The sequence below is a fragment of the Mus caroli genome, unplaced genomic scaffold (assembly GCF_978045245.1).
Source record: "Mus caroli unplaced genomic scaffold, Mus_caroli_1 scaffold_6, whole genome shotgun sequence".
Taxonomy (NCBI): Eukaryota; Metazoa; Chordata; class Mammalia; order Rodentia; family Muridae; genus Mus; species Mus caroli.
The window spans coordinates 2,901,580-2,928,137 of record NW_028227261.1 but is presented as its reverse complement, the minus strand read 5'-3'; the positions used below and the strand labels follow the sequence as shown (position 1 = coordinate 2,928,137).

The window sequence follows — 26,558 nt, the reverse complement described above, 5'->3', positions numbered from 1 at the left end:
GTTCATGCAAAATGTGAAGTATCAAAGCCCAGCGAGGGCCTGGGCTAGGGGATCATGCATCTGCCTCCTTCATGGGTGCATCTCAGTGTGGTTTCCTCTCACCGGGAAGAAAGGAGCCCAAACAGATGCCTGCAAAGATGTCTCATTAGGGTTTTTCCTCCATGGCCTGCAGATATACAACACAATGAATGGTCCCTTGATGACCTACCCAGAAAACCACCTTGCTGTATGGCTTATCAAGATGAAGGGAAGCTGGAGAGATGACTCCGTGAGTTAAAATGGTTGTTGTGCAAGCATGAAGACCCAAGTTCTGATCCTATATTCACATAAAATTCTAGACGGAGACGTGGAGCTCACTAGGGCTTTCTGACTTCTAGTCTCATTCTGGATGATGAGATCCTACCTCAAGGGGATAATGTGGAAAGTGACAGAGAAGGACATCTGATATCCTTCTTTGGCCTCTGTACAAATTTATACAATACACACAGGCACACTCACACACACACACACACACACACACACACACTAACACACACAGGAATAAAGAGGACACACCTTATAGCCCTTGGTGCTTCTGCTGCCTCTGGTGATGGCAAGTCCTGAGATGCCATCATTGGTATTCATAGTCAATGAGAGGTGATTTGTGATCTAGGAAGATCCACTCTGAATCCATGGGTCTCCAGGATCATTACTAAAACCTCCTTGCCTTGTAGCATCTCAGAAGCTGTTGTTTACAGAGAACAGATCTCGGCAAACGGTGCTCTGGATGATTGTCTATAAACCTAGCAGCTGGTTATGCTTGCACTGGCTTCAAAAGGAAGTGTAAGCAAAGAGGCCCTCTTCAGCACCACGGAGAGCTCCAGGGATACCACCCACCCCCACCCCCACTCCCCCACCCCCTTTCTGGCCTTCAGGTGTGGAGACAATCTTGCTTTCCTGCACCCGATTTCTCCTGTCTCTAGCCTCAGCACCTCCAGCCTCATTCCCAGAAATTCTGCACGGCTGAAGAAACACAGCCTTGGAGGCCAGACATTCTGCTGTATCATTTCCACCAAGTTCAAGGTCGGAGAGTTAGGAAACACTGAGTGAGTTTGAGAGTGCCAGGAACTGGGTCAGGCCAGATGAGAGGGGCCCTCTCAAGTAAGACTGTTAACAATGGTGAGTGTGTGTGTATGTGTGTGTGTGTGTGTGTGTGTGTGTGTGTGTGTGTGTGTATGTATATGTAAAGGCTTCGAAGAGCCCACCACTCTCAGGCAAGCTGCCAAGCTGCTCTAACTGCACTACCAACCCCTTCCCCAGACAGGAAGCAGAGGTCAGCCCACACTGATGAACAGCCAGGCAAGAGCCAGGTAGAGCGCTTTGGAACTCAAGCTGGAGGGAAAGCGGAAATAAAAACCACCCATACGCAAATAAAGGAAAAGACAACAAGGAGGCAGATGCCAGCCCCCGCAGCTGCTCTCTGCACTCTTTGCTCAGTGAGGAGCTGTGTTCAGCACCCCACCCTGGTTCCCAGCTTCCAATCAGCTTATGAGCCAGGCAGCTGCCTCGCTTCCATCCAGCAGCCTGAAACCATGACAATAACATTCGGAGGGCGCCTTCAGCTTAAAGGATGATACTCTCCCTTTCAGTGTAGCAACATTGTTTCCCCTGAGTTAACAATGAGACCACCACCATCCTGTGTGTCCTGGTCCAGAACCTGCCGGCCAGCACAGGAGTCTCTTTCCTGGATTTCCCTGTCCTTATATCCCTCACTTTTTCTTCCTCACTTTTTCTTAGAATAAATAGCAGGAAACACGAGACAGGTTTGGGAGCTGTGAATGTGTCTTTTCTGTCACCACTGTATTAGGGCTAAACTGGGAGTCCTGCAGATGCTGAAATCCTAAACCTGGTAACCAGAACATGAACTTATTTATAAGTCAGATTGTTACAGACAGAAGAGGAAATGGACTGTGCTGGAATATTGGCCTACGCGTGTTAAAAAGGGGGCCTTTGAGTATGGGTATGCATGCCGTCTATAGAGAGGGTTGATAGCACCAGGAACCAAGACTCGCAAAGGGGCTCAGACAGAGTCTCCCTAGCACAATCTGTGGGAGGGAACCCAGTCCTGCAAACACCTGATCTCAGACTTCTGGTCTCTGGGAATGTGAGACAGTATGCCTGCCTTGTCGAGAAGGATCTAGAGTATAGCAGTGGCTACGGACGCCCCATAGAACTAATAAATTCAGGTTCTAAAGCACAGCCGTGCAAGGGAGCGTATTAGTTACTCTACTCAATGCCGTGATAAAATAGTCAACAAAAGCAACGTAGGGAAGGAGAGGTTTATTTCGCTCATGGTTTGAGGGTGCCATCCGACACAAAAAGACACGGAGGCAGCTTGAGAAAGTTCCTATGCTCACAGTCAAGAAGTGGAGAAGTGAATAGTCGGCTCATTTTCTCCTTTTTAGTCAGCCTGAGACCCCAGACCATGCGATGGAGCTGCCATGACTCCAGCCCCTGACCCCAACCTGTGCAGTGGAGCTGCCATACCCCCAGCCCGTGTGATGGGGCTGCCGCTGACCCCAGTCCATGACCACAGCCCTTGTGATGAGGCTGCCCCTGACCCCCAGCCATGCGATGGGCACACCCACATTCAGACCTTCCAACCTTGGTTAAACAGCGTCACAGACAGGCTAGGCTGTGTCTCCTCGATGATCTAATGCTGAAGATGAAACATCGTGGGAACTCACAATGTTCTTGGGATGTTTGTACTGTCTTCTGTTGTAAGCCCTGGCTGGGAGTTGAGTCTCAAAGGTTCAGAACACTATATTGCCTCTTGCGAGGATTGTGTAATCCTGTTATTACATCATCAGGAATTGTTCTCTTCCAGCCAGCACTGTGGACATTTACTTGCTTGCTCCTTCAGCCTTTCTGGAGATGGAGGACCTCTGCATTGGGGGTAGGGTTTTGCAAGAACCTTGTCCAGTAGCATCCGGTGCTGATTTTTTTTTTTTTTTTTTGTCAGCTTGATATAATTTAAGCTCAGAGGACCTCTAACGAGGAAGTGCCCACCTGATTGTTCTGTGGGCAGGTCTTCGAGAGCGTGCTATTGGTGGTTGACTCTGCATTATGCCATACCTGGGTTCTCAGTAGTATAAAAGAGCAAGGCGGATAAGCCATAGATACCAAGCCAGTGATCAACACTGCTCCACAGTTTCTTACTTCAGTTGCTGCCTCTAGGTTCCTACCTGAGTTCCTGCTCTGACTTCCCTCAGTGGTGGACTATAACACTGCAGCCAGATAAACCCTTTCCTCTTTCAGTTATTTTTGGTCCTGGTGTTTATCAGAGCATCAGAGTATCACATCCTTATTTTGTCTAATAGTGAAAAGCACCTCCATACAGGGCCGAATGTCTCTGCAGATGAGACAAATTCAAGGCAGGACGTCACCCTGGAGAACCACTGAGCTGGAGAGACACTGAGTCAGTGCACTGCTTTACGGTGTGTGCTCTTGGCTCTAAAGTTTATGCCAGCTTTAGGGCCAGGTGATACCTCCTTGAACAGAGCTCGAGTCCTGCAAGGCTTCACAAACACCTGCAGGTTAACAGGGTCCAACACACGGAGCTCTCTCCTACTTCACCTGCAGTCTGGGTGGTTGGTCATCATATGCATCTTTAGTTTCTCACAGGTCAATTTTTACCAAGAGGGGAGGGATGTGGAACTATCCTTGCTCCCCGAGCCCCATGTCTGTGACCTGCAACCTGCCATGGTTCCGAATGTCCATCCCCTCCCCTGCCTCGGAGAGCAGCATCCTCTCACTTCGGCCTCTCAGCTCTGGAATCACAGGCATGCACTAAGGTGCTCAGCTTTTTAACGTTGCTGCTGAGGTTCCAAACTCCAGTCCTCCCGGATGCACAGCAAGCACTTAACTCACTGAGCCATCTCTGCCACCACCTCTCGGCATTTCCAACGTGCTTGCCTGTTTGGAAGCCCATCAAAGGGGGATGCTGCCAAGTTTGTTCAGCCATATTGGGGCCTTGTGCTCATTTCCTTGGCTTCAGTTCAAAGGCAAGGGCAGAGCATGCTAGCAAATGGATTCAACCAGCCCAGGTTCCCGCTCTCAGTGGTGAGCAAATTGAGTTTACTTTAATGGTATCCAGGCTGTTGATTTGTTTAAATCAGTTAAATGACCGAAGTGGTATTGTTTTTTCTGCTTGTTAAAGGCTGTTATGTATCCCATCCGTCAATGTGTCTGAGGGCACTGAGCCCCTCACTGACTCCAGAGAGGATCCCTGGGGAGCAGTGGTCATTTCAACCATCTGCCAGCCCACAGCCTCACAAGCAAACTGGACTTGAAGCTGGGAAAACGGGCCCCTGGGGATGTGGAAGGGGTGCCAGGTAAACATGTCTATACTCTGCAGCATGGAGAAGCGACCTAGGATGATTGTCATGAAGAGCTAATTACAGGGGAGAGCATTCTCTCCTGGCTCCTGAGAGGATCTCTATCCGGGGCTGCTGTGTCCTCTGGGGCTTCTTCTGAGCACTACTAAAGGTGCCGTGCAAGCTGTCAGGGGAGAAAGGCAATCAATAGTCCTGCCTAGCTCTAGAGCCAACAGAATGCGCCAAGGGCCAGCATGTCACAGTGTCCCTCGGGGTGCTTATATCTTGGGAATAGCCAACAGCTTCCTAATTGGACTTAAAGTCCTCAGTAGGAAAGAATCCACACCTGGTGCTATAAGCCTAACCCACTTCCCCGGGCGCTGGTAAGCCATAAGTCCTAGAGGAGGACCTAGGGCTGCCATTTTCTCAACCAGTGTCCTTTCTAACTGCATTTTAAATGTGTAATCTTCACACCCACAGGTAAGTGTAGCTCTCACCCCCCTCACCAGAAAAGCTTCCCTTTGCAGCAGTCAGAGCCCACCACAGGAATTCACAACTGGTCAAAATGCAGAGATAAGCTGCTCTTAGACTGTTCGACCCCAGTTTATATATCTACACTATACTCGGTACGGTTAAGGCTCAGGGGGTATCACAGAAGATGAGCCAGAGGATCGGTGTACCTACTGTGTGAGGTCAGGTCATGTCTGGGTACCTACTGTGTGAGGTCATGTCTGTGCACCTACTGTGTGAGGTCATGCCCTCTACATATGTCAGGGAAGCTGTACACAGGAAATCTCAACAGTAGGGCTGGCTATAAAAGACCTGAAAAGTGGCACCCCCAGTTGGCATCTCAACGCTGGTGTGTGCCGGTGTGGGGGGGGGGATCTCTCAAGCACATGCTCACTTCCTAGCTCTGTGGATCTCTTACTTGGGTCCTTTCTTACCTGCTTCTATGTGCCTGCACTGCTCTGACGTGTCCCCAAATCTCCCCTGCTGTAGGGCCTTGGCTCCAGCAATGGTTTTGCTTGACAAAGAAACCAGAGAGGGATATGTTGACCTAGGACTATACTGCCAGGACTCTGGGGCTCAAGAGACTGAAGGAGGAGGATTTCGGATTCAGTGATAATCTGGGCTACATTGGGAGACCTTGTTCCCCACTGCATCCCAAGACACAGAGCCAAGGACATACAAGCTGGTGCGCCTTCCATAAAGATGTCTCCTGAGGCTTAGGAGACTTGCCTGGTTTCTTCAGGAGGCCTGCAAATGTAGGGCTCTCTTTAATTCTAGATGCTTGGTACTGCACGTAACCTCGGTTTTATGGCCATCAGTACCTTAGAATTGTCAGAAGAGTGAACTCACACTCCACTGAGAACCTCAGGCTAGAGGCACAGACCCTGCTCCCACACTTCACCCTGCTGGGTTAGAGCATGTGTAGAAAAGCCAGAACTCTCCCGCACTCAGCACTGTTTGTGTCGAAGGTGTCCCCCTGATGTTGATACCATCAGCCATTTGGATGAATTCTCTCCCAGCATGGGGACAAACTCATCCAAGATTTCCTCAGTGGGAATCTTTTGGGGCATTAGCTAGTTTTAGGCTATTGCTGTTCCACCACCTCCGCCGCTGCCCCGGGAGCCATGGGAGAGAGAGAGGTGGTGGCAGAGATGGCTCAGTGAATTAAGTGTTTGCTGTGCTTCCAGGAGGACTTGATTTGGGATCCCAGGCAGCTGCAGTAAGAAGCTGAGCTCCCAGCTGCAGGCCTGTAATTCCAGCACTGCAAGGCTGTGGTGAGAGGGTGTCAGGGGTGTGGCTGACCATTGGCAAGCTCCAGGATCGGCTAAGAGTTCTTCCTTTAACAGCCTGGCTCCTGTGCTCATGTCTTGGAGAGCAATACAGAAGAGGGGGGTAGAGAGATTGTGAGAGTCAGAATACAGGGTCACAGCAAAGTGCATGAAGCAGAAATGGCCACGTGAACATGACAAAAGCAGTGTCATCTCCTCAGATGCGCTAATGTGGAAAGGGGGGATTTTGTGGGGTTCTACCCTTAGGCAAGTATTAATTACTTGGACAAGGAGATCTAGTCTCTCCCAGGGACGAGCCTTCTCATCGACCATTCAATGCCAAGTGGTCAGTCTTGGAACCATTTACACACAAACAACAAAACAGACGCGGAGGTTGCATTCATATATACATCTGTGCATATGTATACATACACATGCACATATGTATGTAATAATATTAATCAAAGGAAAAGAGGCCATCAACTCGAGAGTTGAAGGAGGTATGGGGACTTAATGGAGGGAGAGCCTGAAGAAAGTGATATAATTATATTTCAATTCAAAACACTTTCAAAATAAGATCATGGGAAACAGAAATATGGTAGAAAGAGGAATGTGGCTGCCATTAACCTCTCCCCCCAACCCCGCGTATTGTGCACACATATACACCCCACATATGCACATAAAACGAGCCTTTGGACCTCCCAACCATGCACCTGTGGAGGCTGCAGTTCTGGATCCATCACCATGGAAACTTGCTGTTTAAATCCAATGCTGTTATCATTATCCAGGCCAGGATGTAGCGAGTTGGAGCTGGGCATACTTTCTTAGTGCTTCTCTGGGCTAAGCTTTGCTTTAGAAACAACAGGTACCAGAGAGGAGACGTTAAGCTGGTTGTAAAAACACAAATTCAGGGTCCTGGTTCCTCATCAGACTGAAAATCAGCAAGTCAACCTAACTCTCAAAGTCCTGTGAGGCCCTGGCCTAAGCACAGCGGAGTTTCTCTCCCCTTTCTTTTGTCATCCTGTGTGTTTTTGTAGCAGCATCAAAGTAACAAAAATACAGGGGAAAGGTAACAAGTTCAAGTTCATGTTTCCTTCAAAATATCTTCAAAACACAGAAACAACTTTCAAAATCTGGAAGAGGAATTCACCCACAAAAATGTTACACCTGTATCCACTGCCCCAACTCAAACAAGCCCAGTTACTTCTGCTTGCTGACATGGTTTCCACACTCATTTAAAGGAAGGCAACCACTCAACTCTTGGCCTTACAAGGTCTGCAAGATAGGTGGCTAGTTACAGGAGGACCTGCAAACACCGGGCTTTCATTTTTCTCTTGAGAAAGACCAGTATTCTATGTGAGGGTATAAACAGCTAACGCTTTAGTGTACCAGAAAATAATTTTGGAACATCAAACGAAGCAGGGTTTTGTTGTATATGAAAAAGAGGAGGAAGGAAGGCTTAAAAACATTCAACTTAAAAACTGTGAGAAGCGCCGGGTGTGGTGGTGCATGCCTTTGATCCCAGCATGCGGGAGGCAGAGGCAGGCAGATTTCTGAGTTCGAGGCCAACCTGGTCTACAGAGTGAGTTCCAGGACAGCCAGGGCTACACAGAGAAACCCTGTCTCAAAGAACAAAACAAAACAAAACAACCAACCTGTGAGCAATTGGGATATCAATCAATCAATCAATCAATCAATCAATTAATTAAAACTTGTAAGCAAATAGGGACAGTAAACACCATTGCTGAGTTTGTGGTCCCTGTTGTTCAGGTCACAGCTTGTGAGTATCTAGCTCCCCGGGAAAGCAGTGGATTCCGTGTATGTATGTAGTATGTATGCATGTAGACTGAATGTAGCAACTCAAGTGTATTCCAAACCCCACTAAGGAGAGTCTTTCTGAGCCTCAAAGCCGTTACCCTAGGACAGAAGTCCCAGCACAAGACCCTGTCATTGCGTCAGACACTTGGAAGCACTTGCTTGTCTTGCCCTATCACCCATATGTGCTTTGGCCTTCTGTTCTGCTTTAGTCATAGGGACGCCATTAACATGAGTGACTGACAGATAATATGACCACTGTGCATGGGGAGGCTGGGAGCCAGCCCCTCCTTACTGTGCTAACCAAGGGGAGCCTGTGATCTGGCTCTGCATTTTCAGTCCAGAAACAACAGCTTGTGTCAAATTCAACTGCAATTGCAAGATTTCAAGCTCTATTTGGTTCTATAGTTTTCTCTGCAGTTAAAATGTATCCTTTTTTAAAAAGACAACACATAGTATCAAGCTGTGGCCTTACTTATCTTCCAATGGCCAGGTTAATGCTTTTAGGGTCTAACACTTGAAGAAATAGGTGCCCATTCCACAGCTTGGATATGAAGAGACTCTTATCGACCATTTGAATGTCATTGGTAAGTTAAATAAAATCAATGTACAAGGGCATGTGACAGCTAATCCATCTTCCACTGAAATAATTTAAACTACAGAATAGCCCTCTCTGATCTCTAATATTCACCATTACGGTTTCCCCAAGAGCATAATGGTCTCAGTGAAGGCTTCCAGAAGTGCTGGGGCAAGGGATTGAATACAAGAGTCTTATACCAAGCTTCCACCCTCTGCCCTGTTGCAGATGCAGTTACAGCATCCTCTGTCATTCCACAGACATCAGGGTGTTGACTCTGGGGCTTTGATAACATCTTTGTAACTCTTGGATTGGGGGTCATTCTTGGCTCCAGGTCATCATAGTCAAACTGACAACCTGACAAAGGTCCTGCACTGTCTGGTGTCAGAAGGAGGGGCACAGCACAAACAAAAGAGACATAGAAAAAACTGCAACAATATATAAAATGGACAGATGGACAGACACACACACACATGCACATGTGCACACATATACATGCACATGTGTATACACACACACACACACACACACACACACACACACACACTCACACAAACAGTGGCACCAAAATCGTCTGTTGATATTGGCAGTTAAATTCAAAGAAGGGAAGCCCAAATGTCGCTTCTGTTGAGCCCCTTGCTTTTTCCAAGCTGAGACCCTCTCCTTGTCCTCAAGGCCCAGAACTCGTAGTCATTATTCTTGTACCTGGGAGCATCACCGTATCTAAGAGCACTGTAAAGTGCGTCTCCTTCCCGCAGCTTTCTGGAGCCACCCAGGGAAAAAACCCTGGGTTGTAGGTGGTCACTCGCCATGTGTTAGGAAGGCATGTGCCTGTGAGAGAAGCAGGGTACACTGAGATTTCGATCTCCTAGAACTGGAGGCTAGAGATGGATTCTGCCTCGATGGAGCTGCTGTGAATGGAAAACTTTGTCAAGTGATGCTCCTGGCTTGGCTCCAATTGGGGTGAGCGTATCAGAGAGGGTTCAGTATCGTCTTTCTGACTTGGAATGACAGAAGGAAGGACAGGAAGAAGCCAGAAGGAACAGGGTGGTGACTGGAAATGCCATTCACACTGTAGTTCTAACTTGAGCCAATTACAGTAGGGGTCCTCCAAGTCCAAATTTCTGTATTTTTTCTGTATTTCCCTAGAATATAATGGTGTGAAAAATGCACCTCATCTAGCATGGTCATCCTACTTCTCCCATGGTCCAAACCATCCCCGATTCTTTTCAATGTGGCAACTTCCCACACAGTAAGGCTAGTGTTAACTGACACTTGCCAGTCCCAAAGCCATAAACATCTCCACCAAGAAATTTTATTGCAGAATTTCAGGAGCCTGACAAAAGCTAACCAGGTGACCGGCTGAGTTACTGCCCCATTAGAGGGAAGCTTCCAGGCAGCTGTAATTTAATGTCACTGACACCTGAGTGTTGGGTTCCACAGGAAGCCCTAGTCTCTGGGGAGATTCTATTTTAGGAGGAATCCCACCTTCAAGAATACTACCTTTTATGAAAGTGACCTTTCTACAGTGCCATGTGCCCTGCATCTGTGCCTGACACTTGTGACTCCACAGATGTTGCATGGAATCCAAGATGGTGACAGGGACAGATTTGGCCCCGTGGGATGTACAGAACCACCCTCTTGCCTTAGTGTGTTAGCCTGACAAATTGAACCTTATCCATGGCATATTGTCTAAATTCTAACCCTAGCAAGGAGACACAGTACAGCCAGTTCATCACAGTGACTTCCTCCATTCTGTCAGTACGATCTTAACTTTTCTTCTGTGTCCCACATGTGCAAGCTTGGCCCTGCTTTCATCTCTTTGGCCAGGGCCATGCCCCATATGATCAGAATTCATGGGACTTAATGTCCAGCTGCTCTTAGAGGACTCAGGAGGGGACCCATCAGTGAGGGAAGGTGGTGGGGTTCCTGGAAGGATATATTTTCTATTCAGATTGACACCAAAACCTAGGGACTGTTCTATCAGGGTGGCATGGCTGTGTGTTTCCAGGCTTACCATATGGCCCTGTCACTGGCCACCGACAACCCACAGAGAAAGCATCCATCCAATCCAGGCAACAGTGCACCCAACTTTCCAAGCTAAACCCGCCCAAGTGCTTAGCCAGCAACTGAATTTAGCAGTCCTCAAGGGGGTTGGTGTGAGGTGCCTGCACCTTGCCGGTCATTCCTCATTTCTGTTTGAGACAGGAGACCACTCCTTTGGCAAAGTGCAATCCAAGAGCTGCTTCTGGCCTTCCCATTCCAGGAGAGCAGTGCACAGGCTAGATCCTTAGCTTGGGCTCCATGGCCACGTGGTGAGCTCTCTAGACTGGTGTGCTTGTTAGCTGAGATCTTTCTAGAATGATTTAGGGCAGCAACAGCAGTAGCAGCAGCAGCCCAGTCTTTATTGGCTTGATGGTCAGGTGACAGAACAGAGGGCGACTCTCTCTGAAGCCCCTTTCCACCACCTCCTGTCATCAGGGCTCATAAGCTGCAAACCCAGAAATGACAAGCACACACTGCCTAAACTTTGTGCCCTGGAAGCCTGGGGGCATATTCTACAATTCTACAGGGTCTCTGAAGACCTCTGAAGAACTCCTGCTTTGTCTCAGCTCAGCACGAGACAAGAGCCCACCGTCTTCACAGGCAGCACAGGCAGTGTGCAGTATAGAAGGAAGATGGCAAGAGTCTGCTTTCGTTTCTGTGGGCTCCGCTACTCACACTGGAAACAAACAAACAGTCAAAAGCTGTACGACAGAGCAAATCGGCAAACTGCTCCACAGTAAACATTCTAAACAGACGTGAATCATGACATGTTTTTGATTAGCTGCTTACTTAAAAACAGATGCTGTGTGGGAAGGGTGGGCCCAAACATGCTGGGCATTCAGGGGAATCTGGGGAAGAAGCTGCCTTCTGGAACCAGCAGGGATAGAGCCCTTAGTCAGTGGCTAAGTCTGTCTTCAGGCCCCTCCTCTCCCTCCTCCTCCTCCTCTTCCTCTTCCCCTTTCCTTACCCTCCTCTTCCTCCTTCTCTTCCTCCTCCTCTTTCTCCTCCCCTTTCCTAATCCTCCTCTTCCTCCTCCTCTTCCTTCTCCCCTTTCCTTATCCTCCTCTTCTTCCTCCTCTCCCTCCTCCTCCTCCTCTTCCTCTTCCCCTTTTCTTACCCTCCTCTTCCTCTTTCTCTTCCTCCTCCTCTTTCTCCTCCCCTTTCCTTATCCTCCTCTTCCTCCTCCTCTTCCTTCTCCCCTTTCCTTATTCCCCTCCTCCTCCCCTTTCCTTATCTTCCTCCTCCTCCTCTTCCTCCTCCTCAATCCTGGGCAGAAGCAGTTTGAGAGTGAAGAGAGAACGTGGGTAGAGGTGGGGCTCAGAGAGCTGGGAAGTTCCCTGCCATGAGGACAGTTACTCCCTTGGCTCTGGCTCTCTGAGTCCCTTCCAGATCTTCCTCACTGGAGTGAGCAGGGTGAGGGGCAAAGAGCCAGGCAGAGCCTTTTGTAATGATCAGAGCAGCTCATACCTGGCGTTGCCCTGCGTTTCTGAAAGGCGAGAGGCTGTGCTGTATCATCCAGCCCTGGACCACCCCTCAGTAAGCAAGAGATGGCTCTCCAGGAGGAACGAGAGGGAAGGAAGCCATGAACACCCATGACCTTCCTCCTCCCTCCTATCCCCCTGCTCTTTGCTCCCTGTACCATTGATCTACTTGTTGGTTACTGTATGTGCATGTCTCTGTTAACGATCTTCACTCACAGCAGACTGCACAACCCACCCACGAGGACAGGACTACGTCCTTCTGACTTCCAGTCCTACACCAACATGGTAGAAGATTGACAGACTGCTGAACCAATCACAGGAGGTGCATCTTATGGAACTCACAAGTTGAAATGAGAACAGTGGCAAACGTTGGGAGTCCCAGTGTCTTTCTGTCTGGAGCCCATGGAAGGAGCATCAGGGCTCGTGTGCGTCAGGCTAACCCTTATAAAAGAGTGCAGTGGGCAACAGACGGAGACAGACAAAATGTGGATCTTGGTGCCAGTTTGGAATGAATGACAGGGAACTTCCAACCTGGGTGTTGAAATGCTGTGGTCTAGCCTCAGCCCTGTATCCCCATCTTGCCTTCCAAGAATTTTAGAAGACCCTAGACACCTGGGAGAAGGTAAAGGATCTAACCCTACCTGTCTCTTTTAATACATTTTTCATGTCTCTCTTTTCTGTCTGTCTGTCTGTCTGTCTGTCTCTCCCCCTCTCTCCCCCTCTGTAAGCCTGTGTCTCTCTGTCTCTGCCTTTCCTCCCTCCCCCTCTCCCTCCCCCCCTCTCTCCCTGTCCTTCTCTCCTTCCCTACTTCCCCTGTTCTGGAGAGCCAAAATAGAGACTGTAGCAGATGTACTCACTTTATGACTAAGCCGATGAGCTGGACATGGTCTCACAAGATACCAGAAAATGAATGAACACTGCCAATGAGCGCCTGCAGAGAGGAAGCTCCCAGAAGCCACAGTGCCCCTGGGAGACACTTGGGCATGCTTAAGAACCTAAGAAGGCGAGATCAACAGTAACAGTAACATGACTTCCTCGAGCCAAGGAGCTCCGGAGGAGTTGGGGTTGACAGAAGTGTAGCTAGACTCAAGATGGGAAGGAAGTACCAGAAACACATGGGAGAAACATTCTCCTTGTCCTATGAGGAAGCTATCCCACCATGCCTGTCTCTGAGTGTCCTTGCCATGCTGAAGTAAGTGGTATGGCATGCCTAGACCTACCTCGGACCTATCTCAGGATGGTGAGCCCAGGAGATCAGGAGGTTTCCCTGGGCCTGCTGAGAAATCTTATCTTAGTGTTTAAAAACAAAAGTAACCACTTATGGGTTTTAACTACTCCAAAGTGATACCTCGTGTGTGGAGATTAGAACTGACTAAACCTAGAGACAGATTCCATTGGCCTTGCAGAGAGATGGCTTTTAAGAGTCAATGCTAATAACTTTAAAAGTTGTAGTGGGGGCACTGCACAGTCTGTGAAGGGCCAAATGACTTGGAAGCCTGTAACAGTGTGAAGCTAAAACGTTAGGACTCAAGTGGATATATGGGTTTATCCGCATCTCAAGTGGATATTTAGGAACATTACCTTTGACTTACCTTGGTAAGAACAGCAGTTAAAGTAGACAGACAGAGAAAACACAGACAGACAGATGGGTGTCTAAGGGTGCTAGTAAGATGTGTGGTATTTGTTAGTAGGCTCGATTACAGATGTGAAGGGCAGAGCGGGGACCACTCACACTTCAGGGTACTGTCCCTCCACTCCCCAGATATGTGAGACACCTGAGTCACACGCTGGGCCTCAACCCACAGTCCTATAGCTGAGTGGACACCTCGTGGCCATATTCTTCTCTCCCATAAATCTACTTCCTGTTTAAGGGCAAGAAGGTGAGGAAGCCACTCAAGATTAACATAAAACATCAGTGTATCCCTGGATTTGGCAGCCTTGCTTTGCTTTGGCAGTGACCGGGCTGAACTGGGCTCTGTGGTGCAGTATGCACACACACTTCTGCAGTGTGCACACACACTTCTACCTAATTGGTCCCCGGGACCCTGCTCTGGGTGTATTAAAGGAGTTACCACGGGCTTATGAGGGTTAGAGGTTGTTCTAACCTTCCCTCTGACTTTTGGTATCTTAGGAACTCTGAGTTCAAGACACCAGAGTCCAACCTTGTGCTAGGGCTGGTGTTGAGTGTGGGTAGAGATGACTCTGCAGCTACAATCACCGTCCTCCCTGACTGGGCTTGCTCTGCAGCTCAGAAAGTCCCTGGCTTGAGCACCGGCCCCCCACTACCAAAGGATGCTGTCAACCCTGCCTTACCTGCTCACCCAGGGCTAACACAACCCCAAAGCCCACCTCTGATGGAAATGCTTGAGGCCAGAGGGAGGAACGGGAGCCAGGTGAGGCGCAGAGAAGACGCACATTTCAGCATCATGCAGGAGAACCCTGTGGCCCCGGAGCTGTAACAGGCCAGTGGCAAGTGTTTGCATTGTTTTGCTTTGGGGGCAGGGATGGAAAATCAAAAATGAAATCCAAAAGAAACATCTTCCAAATTTTTGAGTGCTTTGTGGACACAGAACTTAACGCATCTGAATTGTAAAAGCACCGTTACCCTCTACCATCAGACCTTTTCACTTGCCCAGGGACATACGAAAGCTAGCTCCACCAAGCACCTTTTGCATTGGGTCGATTCCAGAGGACAGAGTCCTTGGGAAGAAGCAAGTGTCTGTCTGTCTGTCTGTCCTCAATCTTTCACCTTGTCTGCAGTCTTTCCTGCATTCTCCTGCTGCCACTGACTCCTACCTGGGCCGTACCGAGAAAACACATTCTCTGAAGAAGATCTCCTGCACCTGGCCTAGCCCCTGGTCTGTAATGCACAGGAGTGTCAGGCTGTGGGGCTGTCGGTGGCTCAGCCGTTCAGAGCCCTGGCTGCTCTTCCAGGGAAGCAGGTCTAATTCCCAGTACTCACAGAGAGGCTCACAAACATCTGTAACTCTGGTTCCATGGCTACTGTCTGCACATGGTGCACACACACACAAAACCAACATACACATACATACTTATATATACACACAGACAGAGAGACAACACACACACATACATACATACATACATACATACAGGCAGTGCACATACACACACAATTTTGAAGAGTGTGAAACAGGTCCACAGGCCCCTCCCAGCACCTGCTACTAGGATCCTAGGGAAGATGGGTTGCAGGCAGTAATTCCAAACCAGGGAGTATGATGCGGGTTTTCTAGGAGATATTCTGTCTATGACCCAACAGAAGTCCCAGTGTAGCATCTTAATAACAAACATCACTGCGCCCTCCATTTCTCCAACCTTCCTGCTCACACTTAACCCAAGAAAAAGCACAGCATCTGTTCGGCAACAGGAGGAGGAGACAGCCTGTACCAGAGCATGGCCCACAGGAGCCACCAGAGCTGGGCACACACAGAACCATTGCATTCGGATCTCTCCTGGGCTCCTGAGTGCAGCCCCGACACAAGCACACACCGTGTACGGATATATTCCTTTAATTATGGAACTGTAAAATCTCTTTAGTTCAGTCTATGCTTGTATGACACAAATGTTCGAGAATCTGCCACCCACCCAACCTGGTTCTCAGGCTCACTCGTTGGCAGTCGGCTGCGTGAACGCGTGTGGCTGTTAGCATCCTCAGACAGTTAAATGAAGAAATGCAGCACTGACCGTGTGTGTGAATACATAGAGAGAAAACCACAGCATTCTTAATTCTGGCCCAAGTGATAAAGCCACGCATGAGTACCGTTCGGCAAGTGTCTGACAGATGGAAGTTGTCACGTAAGGGCTCGTCCTCTGGGTTGAGGCTGTCTCCCTGGACGACCTGCAGAACGGCTTCTCCAATATATGCATATAAGTGCTTGTATGTTTGTATGTGCGGGTGCGTGTGCATGTGTGTGTGTGCTGCGTGTGATGTGATTTGCCAAAGTACAAAACACAGGTTTATTTCTGTTCATACTAAGCATGTTAAATAAATCAAGTTTTGTGACTAGAACACAATTCTTTTTTTCTTTTTCTTTTTAAAAAGGAACATTGAAGATCTTCAAAAATTGCTACAGTACAAAAAAAGTGTGTGTGTCTGTGTGTTGGTATTTATATATTTATATATGTATATTAACCAGAAATAGTGACTCTACCGGAAGTGATCCCCCACCCCTGTCCTCTGTTAAGATCTCTCCGCGTGGTTCGCTGGGCTCGGCTCCTGCCGAGCTTCCGGGTCATTACATGGCACATAGTGGTATTATTGGCACAGGTTCAGAATCGTGGTGCGAGTCCCAGGCGTCGGGAGCCGTCTCCTGTCCTTCTCTGCATGGCATCCTCTGCCGTCTCCAGTCCGCTTCTTGCATGTCTTCTTTCTGCTCTCCGGAGAAAACTCTGGGAGACGGGAGCGCCCCTAGGCACGAGCAATTTTACAAAAATAGATTTGGCCTTGGGTGTCCTGCTCAGCTGAGTTCCCGCGGGCAAACAGAAGCAGCGGGTGCGGGACCCTCCCCTTAGATAGTTTAGGTTTAGGTTTTATAATTTTTTTGTTTTGTTGTTTTGTTTGTACAAGTTCACCAACGGAATCCTGTGGAGGCAGAAAGGAAGAGAGTAAATAGTAGCAGCCCTTGGGGCACAGGGAGGCTCACTGCCCACACAAAGCCCAAATATACCCACTCCGGTGGTTGCCAAGGATTGGTGGGACCATGATGGAAGGCTTCAGCCCTGTGTGCAGAGCCTACCGAGAAAACCTGGATTCGGGGCAGGAGAGGAAAATACAGAAAGTCTGGGGAACACAGGAAAAAGAACTGCTCCCCCAGCATCTGACTGAAGTCTTTCACTAGCAAATTACCAACCCTTAAAGCCTTCCTCATTTTCCCAGGCATGCATCTACACGTTCTAGGCATCTTACCCGAGACGGTACAGGGGAAGGGCATGCTCTAAAGGCCCTGCGCAATCCCAGCGGCTCCTGATTTTAGCTGACTAGATAGTAATCTCATCCCAGGAACCCATGGAGCCAAGCCGTCGCCTCATTATCAATGAAAGAAACAGAGGCAGAGGATGGTGGGGTCCTAGAAACATGTTGCGTACCAAAATCCCAAAAAAGCTCCCAAATGTCAATCTACAGCCTTCTAGTTGAAACCCACACTCTGGTGAGTGTCTTGACTTCTTCTGAGCATTTCTTTTCACTGTCAATACTGAGCTCAGGAATCTTTAACAAAACTCCCAACTCAGCTTAGGACACTAGCCAGCACTGAAATCCTTTTCCGCATTAAAGCCATAAACTCTGTGGTGGTCTGAGTTCACCACAAAAGCAGTGGTGAAGCTGCTGGGGAGGCAATGTTGAGCTGCCCCCTCAGGAACACATCACCCAAGCATGCCTGCCACTGGCTAGTATTCCTTCCATGTTCCCCCTCCCTCTCTAACTCGTGGACGGCAGAGATTTTGCTCGCTGCACCTATAACACAGGAAGGAGCCTATGGGGTCCCTTGCCATCCACCACCACCTACAAGTTCACTTGGACCAAGACTCAGGACAGACTTCTAGATCCTGAGTCCCCCAAGAGAGAAAGGGGACCTGCTTATGTGTGGGAGCGGCCAGTGGCTGCAGCATCCCTCAGCAGCCTGGTCAGGGAAAGGTACCCAAACCTGTCTGTGTGTGAGCAGCAGTAAGTGGCAGCCCAGAGTTCCAGCCAGTGAGAGTCCCTGGGCATGAGGATGTATTATTACATCGCAGCCATGAGCGATCTTGCTGAGTGCTGTGTGAGTTCTGGGGCAATGTGTGTGGGTTTCCATTGCCCCTCGGGGCTCTCACTAGAAACACCCATCCCATAACTACAGGCCTCTAAGACTCTCAAGCAGAAAGGGGACTTCCTCCACACCTGTAGATGACACAAGCCAAGAAGCCAGGGCTCTCGGGACCCTCGATGAAGGTGACAGGATGTGACATGAGTACTGGTGTTGCCCCACAGGTCCCAGGCCCAGAGAATGGCCAGACTGGAAGATCCGTCACAGAGAGTTTCGAACCTTCTGGGGACATACAGCCCTGAAAGCAAGCTGGCCTAGGAGCTGGGTGAAGAGTCCCCATAGCTTCAGGAAGCATGGGTATGGGACTCAACTCTCCCAGGAAACTCCAGTGGGATACCCTTTCTCCTGACTCAACAGTGGTAGACTTTGAGCACTGACCTTTCCATGGGACACATGAAGGTTTCATCCTGGATTTGTGGGTGGGGCTGTGAGGACCCCTGTTTGCTCCCAGAGCCTCACACTTGTCTCTCCAGTGAGGCGGAGAAGAGGATTGAGGTACTAGGCCCTTCCCTATGGTCCCAGAATGGACAACAGAAGCTCCTTGTACAACCCTCTGTCTGGCCTGCCATCTCCAAGAGGTGCCTGTTGGGCTACTCTATGAGGCCTAAGTTGAAGCATCCAAAATGCTTCTGTGGGGTTCTCGATCTACTGCAGACCTCAGTCAACCTTTCATAAAGGAATGGGGACCTCGGGTCATGTCAGCACAAGGCTCCTGTTGGTGGAATTCTCCGAGCTATGTCTCCACCCGATCTCCATATTCAGGGATCAATAGGAAATGGGTTTCAAACAGAGAAGTAATTTAAGACAGCAAGAGCCATCTTGGGTGCGCGTTTTCGTTTGAACACTGTGGAAGTTAAAAAAAAAAAGTACTCTGCGAATCCACTCATGTGGGGGACCCAGGTTGTGCATTTAAACAGGCGGATGGTGGGGGTGGCTAGAGTGTGCATTTGTACAGCCAGTAGGGATGCCAAGGCCAGGGGCGGCTGCTAGTATCCAGTGGGAAGTTTTCCTGGGAACAGTCTGACACAAGTAATGCTGCTGATACAGTTAACACTGAAGAAGGGTTAAGAGTAAGGTCTCAGGGCTGAAGGACCTGCTGTGTGAGCGTGAAGACACAAGCTTGGATCCACAGAGCCACATACAAGATGGGCACTGCAGTGTGGGTCTATAATCCCTGTGCTGGGGAGACAGAGGCAGGAGGATCCTTGGGTCTTACTGGCCTGCCAGCCTAGCAGAATTGGTAAGTTCAGGTCAGTGAGTGTCTCTGTCTCAAAAAATATGGTAGCAATTGACAGAGGAAGACATCCAACATTGACCTCTGGCCTCCACAAGCATACAACCACAGAAACACATAGCTAATAACAACACACTACACATGCACACAAACACCACACCACACACACATACAGAGAGAGAGAGAGAGAGAGAGAGAGAGACAGACAGACAGACAGACAGACAGACAGACAGACAGAGACAGACAGAGAGACAGAAACAGAGACAGAGACACACAGAGAGACAGCAAAGTTAATTGGTATTTTTATTAGGTCTATTTTTCTACAATTATATACTTGTTTTAAACAGCTTCACCAAAGGCTGGCCTGGTGGCCTAGGTTGGTATAATCAGGGTGACTTAGGTCTCCCTCTTCTCTCTGTCTCTCTGCCTCTGTCTCTGTCCCCCCCCCCTTTTATTGAGACAGTGTTTCTCTATCCAGCCTAGTCTGGGCAGAAGCTATACATTATTGTTATTGTTGCAACATTGTTATTGCAACACTCCTGGCCTGCTGCAACGTCCTGAGTGCTGGGATCTGAGGCAAGCTCTGCCAAACCTGCCTCTAAGGTTGGCTGTAAGTCATAGGGAGGCTTCACCTTCATGAGAGAGGCTCCCAAGGAGGAGGCTGACCCTTGATCCTGAACTTAAACAAAGCAAGGCTGAAGGGACAGCCCTACCCACTCCCTACCAGCCTTCTAGATACTTCTATGTTCTCCATGCTGGCTCCTCCCACCTACCTTCCCTCCACCGAGTCCCTTCCTCTCTCCTCTACGCAGACATGCCCTCAATTTCTATCTGTCTTGCTTCCCGGGTATAAGAGAGTTTCCTGGAATTTTCAGCCAGGCATGCATAGCATTTCCCTGGCAACAGGACCCTCCCTGAGTACAGGTCTGCGGTGGGGATCACCTCAGGCTGGGTGGTAGAGCCCGGTGACAGGGGCCATCCCTTGTTAAGTGATTATATGGAACCACATAGAAAAGGAATTCTCCTCCAAGCCCACAGGGCAGGGTCACTGGGAGACCAAGACAGTGGTGAGATGGCCATTTTAACAGCAGCACTGACTTTCTGCAGAGAGTAGAGGAGATTCCAGACAATGTCAGGGCATCATCCCAGCCTTAGGTCAGGGAGGGAGGAGAGATGAGAAACCTGCCCTGAGCTCTCAGCCCTGCTGTTCTCTAGTTCTGGCTTAAAGTGGAGGGGTGGGGTCTCTTGCTGCAGAGGCTCAGTGCAGGAGCCACTTGGCCCTGAGTTGGAGAAAGACCACAGGCTCAAGGGAAGGATGCAGGATGTGGGTCTAGACCCCACAGGAAACAGGCAGGGAAGGACAGGGAAGGTGGGAACTGCAGAGCAAGTGATCTTGCAGATAAATTCCGGGATAAATTCTGCCCCCTGCTGCCCGGAAGGAGACTGAGCTGCAGGCTTCCTGGGCTCAAGGGCTTGAGCATCTGCTCTTAAAAACAAAGACAAGAGGGAGGCCTTGTCCCTGGTACCACAGCTCCTGACCAGCCTGAGAGGACACCTGTGCCCCGTGTTCCTTCTGTGCTGGATGACAGAAAGCACAGCTTCTAGAAGGTTCTCCGTGTTACTTTGAAAGAGATATTCCTTTAAGTTATGAGAGCTTTGCACTCTATGAACAGGGTGTTTGTATGTGCACATGTGTACATGTTCCTGTGCACAAGTGCTTATGCACATGCATGCAGATGCCAGGGGTCGATGTTGGGTGCTTTTCTCAATCCCCGTCCACTGTGAGACAGGGTCTCTCAGTGAACCCATAGCTCACAGAACAGCTGGATCTGGCTCTCTATATGGGTGCTAGAGAACTTGAAGCACTCCACCGAACCATCTCCCCAGACCCTGGGATGTGATTTGTTTTGTTCTGTTTTGTTTTCTTTTGTTTGGGGGAAGGTTCAGGTACTTGCCTTTTTTTTTATCAGTTTGTGCTTCAATTTGTTCCTGAGAATATTAGTAATGATTCATCTCTTGTGTGCTCCAGACTGGAGAGTCTTAATGTTTTCCGAGGTGCTGTTCAGAATAAAGTGGCTTTGACGAATAGGAAGAACCTACATGTAATTCAGTTTTCTGAAGTTCAGCCATCCTGGGGGTGGCGGAACTGACAGGAAATGAGGCATGAGCCAATGGCAGGCGAGCCTCTGCGTAGAAATCATCTTTGTGTGGCTACCTGCGGTCACCGTGAGGTGGTATGAGATAAGGACTCTCCGAAGTGGAAGCTTGCCTGTCAGGATACCTGGGTTTCCCCAGGAGTTTGTCTGCAGGGAAAAGACTTGGTCATGGTTAGCACCCCCCTCCCGTCTTGTACAGGCACAGTCCTGTGAAGGGGTAAGGATGTGTTGGGGTAAGAAACTGCTACACAGAGGCCAGCAAGATGACTCAGAGGGCAAAAGAGCTTGCTTCAAAAGCCTGAGGTCCTTAGTCTAATTCCCAGAACACACAGTGGAAGGAACACACACACACACACAGACATACACACACACAAACACAGAGAGAGAGCACGCACTGACACATACACCCAAACATACACAGACAGGGAGACACACTCACATAGACACTATCCTGGCATACACACACACACACACACACACACACACACACACATTAAAATTCTTTTAGACAAATTGCTACATCACCTATAAAAAGCTATCTAAAAGTCCTAAAGGCTCTTCGAGAGATAAATATCCCTATTGACTATTAAACCTTAATTAAACGTTTTTCTATTAATTGCTGTTTATTTAAGGGACAATAAGCACCCGTGTAAACCCGAGAGATCTCTCTGGTACGTCTCTGCTTGTTGCTCATGCCCAGGCGTTAATTATAAGAATCAGGGGATGCTTGGACTCTGAAGGCTTTCATCCCAGTGACTGATGAATAGCTCGCCCGGCACACAGCAATGAGATCTTTAAGCATTTATCAGAGACTAATGAGCCTCTTTCTCCAGCTCTCCTGGTTCTGGTCTAGAGAAAGTCACCGGAGGTGAAGCGTGGCAGGCGTGACAGCAGAACACATTCTTTTGGAAAGGAGACACCACATCTAGTTCTTCTGAGCCCAGAGGGTCCCCATAACGTACACAGAGGGGTGGGGTGGACTGGAAACAGATGTACTCATGTAGGTGAGAGTGACTGTGAACTCCTGGGGCAGCTGCATGCTACACCCCTTCCAAGATCAGTGTACTGGGATACCCAATCACAACTGTGGGACATCATTATTCTGGGGAGGAGCAGATGCCACCAGAAAGACAAGAGGTCTGGAGCAGAGGAACAAATACAACCACGCGTCCTGCTCACCGAGCTCTGTGTTCCTTTGAATGTCCGTGCTGCAGCTCCCTGCAAGAAGGCTGCAGAGCTCAGCCCCCAGGCACTCAGGACTAGCCTCACTGCAGCCTGGCCCCCAGGCACTCAGGACTAGCCTCACTGCAGCCTGGCCCCCAGGTACTCAGGACTAGCCTCACTGCAGCCTGGCTGACCACCCCCTTTAGTTAGAGATCTTACAGCCCCACTCTACCTCCAACCTGCCTACAGCTTGGAGTTGGCCTTAGGGGGGAAGTGAGCAAAGGCATCTAGCATAGAGATGGGCTTGGTCTCAGACACTGTAAGGCACAGCCATCTGTATGGCAGACAGTGTGACATCCTGGAACCAGGCAGCTGTGGGTAATCAGGCCTCACCACCGACAACCTAGACCATCATGGCCAAATCATCTGTCTTCTCTCAGCCTCAGTTTCCCTCCTGTAGATGGGCTTTCTGGGAGACTGGGCTTTCTAACATCTAAATGACAGAGTTGCCCCAAGACAAATGGCCTATGGGCCCCCAGCTCTTCCAGAAAGTTGTGGCTCAGTGGGCAGACTCAGCATCTCCATGACAATGAATTATTGTTGTTTAATACAGTTTTCTTTCTTTCTTTTTTAATTGATACATGATCTGACTCTGTACCCATGCTGTCTTCAAACTCTCAGTGATTCCTCTCCCTCAAACTCATGACCGTTTGGTTAAAGCCACCACATCCACCTTTAAAAGATGAACTTTTAAAGCTATAACTGAGATGTGGCGCCTACCCCACCCTGGGACCTCCCCAACACCAGCTGGGCTGGTACATCCAAGAGGGACGTCCACAGCCTTAATGGAGAGAACACATTGGCAGACCATGGCACGATGCTCTGAGGATACACCAGGCTCTGGGGCCTTGCCTGCTAGAAGGCTGTGTTTGCCACACAGGCTCGGTGAAGGCCTCTGCGGGAAGCTCATTTCCAGTCTAATCTAATTACATTCTCTTGCCCGTTGGCGGAACATGTTGGCTTTGGGACAGGGACTGGGGGCTGGAGATTTGATTTGGACCAAACTTGCGATTCATTAGTGCTGGGATTAAGAACTGACCGATTCATTTCCAAGCTGGCCGCAGATCCTCCCCGCTTCCTGCTGGACGAGGGCTGGGTATGGAACCCCCTGAGCCATGCCCGCCCCTCACCCCACACAGAAGGCGAGCATCGAGTAAGACGAAAACATCTGTGGACACTGTGTCCTATCTAAGAGACGGCTTATCATTCCACGGGAAATGACTAGGTGCCTCTTTTAAAAGAGGGACATAGACTGGCTGTGTCTGCCGTGACATGGGGCAAGGCTTGCATCTCAAAACAAAGGGGGACAGACAGACATCGCCATGGGCTGTGCTTGCAGCTGTGTAAGCAGGAAGTGAGGAGGCTCCAGGGTAAGGTGCTCACGTCCCTGTAGGCCACTGTTCACAGACTCAGCAAGGAGCCACTGGATGTCCGCATCGCGTTCATACCAACCAAAGCAAGCTGAATGTTCCCAGGCAGTGGAGCGTGAAGAGCCATCCTGTCTGGGTGCCGGTCTCCGGCTTCAAATTAGTGGATGTCTCAACTCTTCGCTTTCTTTCTTTATCATGTTACTTCTTATCTCTTATTTTCACAGTTCAAGACTGTTTTTTAATTCCACTCTGGCTTCCCAATGCCCCTCCCCCAGCATGACTTGTGTGCTGAGGGTGTGGTCCCTGTCTGCTTAGCTGCTGCCCTGGTGGGTGGCTTCCTGCCGAGGGAAGGGGATGCTGTGCCCAGAGCTTGTTTCTGAAGGTGATTTCAGCTCTCACCTCTGCACAGGGAGAGCATGGCAGTGAGCTGCTGCTACTGCAGCTGCAGCTGCAGCAGCAGCAGCAGCAGCAGCAGCAGCAGCAGCAGCAAGGACATCCTGTGAGCTATTCCCCTACTGGGTAGTCTCATCTGTGTGTCTAAGAGATGTGCCTCAAAGACCCATGGTCCAGTATCTACATAGGGGATGTCCTGGGAAACCCACTGTCTTAGAGAGGGGCTCCTGGTCATCCCAAACAGAGGTAAGGGGGATGGGGAGGAGCAGGGGGAGAAGGAGGGCATCCTGCCCCAGGAAGATACGTACCATGAAACAGACACATGGCGTCTGCCCCGCCCCCAGGAGGTAAAAAGCCTTCGGCCAGTCAGCAGGAGATTTCAAACCATTTCTCAGACACAAAGGCCACAGGGATGAGATGCCTATCCGCAGAGGAGGTTCTGTGGAGAGCAGAAAAGGCTGGTGTTAGCCTACAGGGCAGGTGAGTGGGCAGCCTTCAGACAGGTTCTGCTATCTAGAGATGGGTCTTTAAGGGACTACCATTTTCTCACAGGCCCGCAAGCAGAGAGGTTGAAGGTTGAGGACTCAGGTGTGGGGGTGGGAAGGCTGGCCCTTCCTTACTCCTGTGCCATCTCCAGATGCTAGCTTTGGGGTGAGCCTATGCATCCACAGGCAAAGATCATATTGCATATGATAAAAAAGGCAAGACCTAGCTCCTAAAATGTCTCCCTCACAAATCACCCAGGAAGAGAGTCACAGTGAGGACCATATAAACCAGGTTGGCCTGTGAGCATGTCTGTGAAGTGGGGTTATCTTGATTGATAAGTGGGGAAAATTCAGACCACTATGAGTGACATTATTCCCTAGGCAGGAGATTCTGTGAGAATTCCGACCACCATGAGTGGCACCATCCCCTAGGCAAGGGATTCTGGGAGAATCCAGACCACTATGAATGGCACCATCCCCTAGGCAGGGGATTCTGGGAGAATTCAGACCACCATGAGTGGCACCATTCCCTAGGCAAAGGATTCTAGGAGAATCCAGACCACTATTAGTGCCACCATTTCCTAGGCAGGGGATTTTAGGAGAATCCAGACCACTATGAGAGGCACCATCCCCTAGGCAGGGGATTCTGAACCATATAAACATGAAGCAGGCAAGCAAGCATGCATGTATTTATTTCTCTTGGCTCTAGACTGACCAGGTGTGAACACTTCTGCTGCTGTGAAATCCCTGTGATGAGAGACTGAAACCTGGAATCATAAACTGAAAAAAACCTCCTTTCTACCCTAAGCTGCTTTTTGTCAAGGTATTTCATCAAAACTACAGAAATTAAACAGGCAACTGCCATGTCCCAGGCCCAGTGGCAGGCACCAGAGTGTTACCCTTCCTGGCTCTGTAGTAGGATATGAGAGTATCAGATAGCAAATCCTCTATAGTTGGACAAGGTCTTCCCCATGGCACAAACATGGCATACCCGCTCACTGCAGCCAGTACCACAGGAGCATTGGAACTGGTGATCAGAAGCCCTAGATGTCCAAGAGCCACTCTTATTTATAGATAAATCAGCGGACAGGGTGGAAGGGGCAGAGTGATCCAGAGCTGACCTCCCTGTGGCCACAACAGGGAGCCCTTGATAGTGTCCCTACATTGCTGTGATGGTTTGTATATGCACCGGGAGTGGCACTATTAGGAGGTGTGGCCTTGTTGGAGTGGGTGTGTCACTGTGGGTGTGGACCCTCATCCTAGCTGCTTAGAAGTCAGTATTCTGCTAGCAGAATTCAGATGAAGAAGTAGAACTCTCAGCTCCTCCTGCACCATGCCTGCCTGGATGCTGCCATGTCCCTGCCTTGATGATAATGGACTGAACCTCTGAACCTGTAAGCCAGCCCCAATTAAATGTCGTCCTTTATAAGACTTGCCTTGGTCATGGTATCTGTTCACAGCAGTAAAACCATAAGACAACTGCTAATACAGCTTTGACCGCACATGAGCAGCCGGCTTACTGCCTCATTTCTTTTCTTCTTTTCCCCCTAATTTACAGATGACGCATGGGTGCATAGTCACTTAAAAAAATAGCTTATTGATATTTTAATTTAATGCTGGACAAACCCTGAGCAGCTGACTCAGGGGTTTCTTAACCATTTCCCAGGGATGGCTGGAGAAGTGTGTCTTCTTTGAGGGATCACCCATGAATAATAAAACAGCATTTAATAAGAGGCTCCAGCCCCGGAGTCTGCTTGGCATTTTCTGTGTTTCTGAGCTGGCTGCTGACGCTTTATTATTGACAGAATCTCAGAGATAGTAA

General features: G+C 49.3%; 1 protein-coding gene across 1 annotated transcript in view; it reads right to left on the bottom strand.

Moving 5' to 3' along the window:
- Nucleotides 1-15,585: 15,585 nt before the first annotated feature.
- Ajap1 (adherens junctions associated protein 1) overlaps nucleotides 15,586-26,558 on the bottom strand; it is a 108,775-nt gene continuing 97,802 nt past the window's right edge. The window contains exons 5-6 of the mRNA XM_021161549.2: nucleotides 24,560-24,690; nucleotides 15,586-16,655 (exon numbers count right to left, since the gene is read on the bottom strand). Coding sequence (XP_021017208.1) covers nucleotides 24,618-24,690 — 73 coding nt within the window. The 3' untranslated portion in view covers nucleotides 15,586-16,655; nucleotides 24,560-24,617. The remainder of the gene's footprint in view (nucleotides 16,656-24,559; nucleotides 24,691-26,558) is intronic.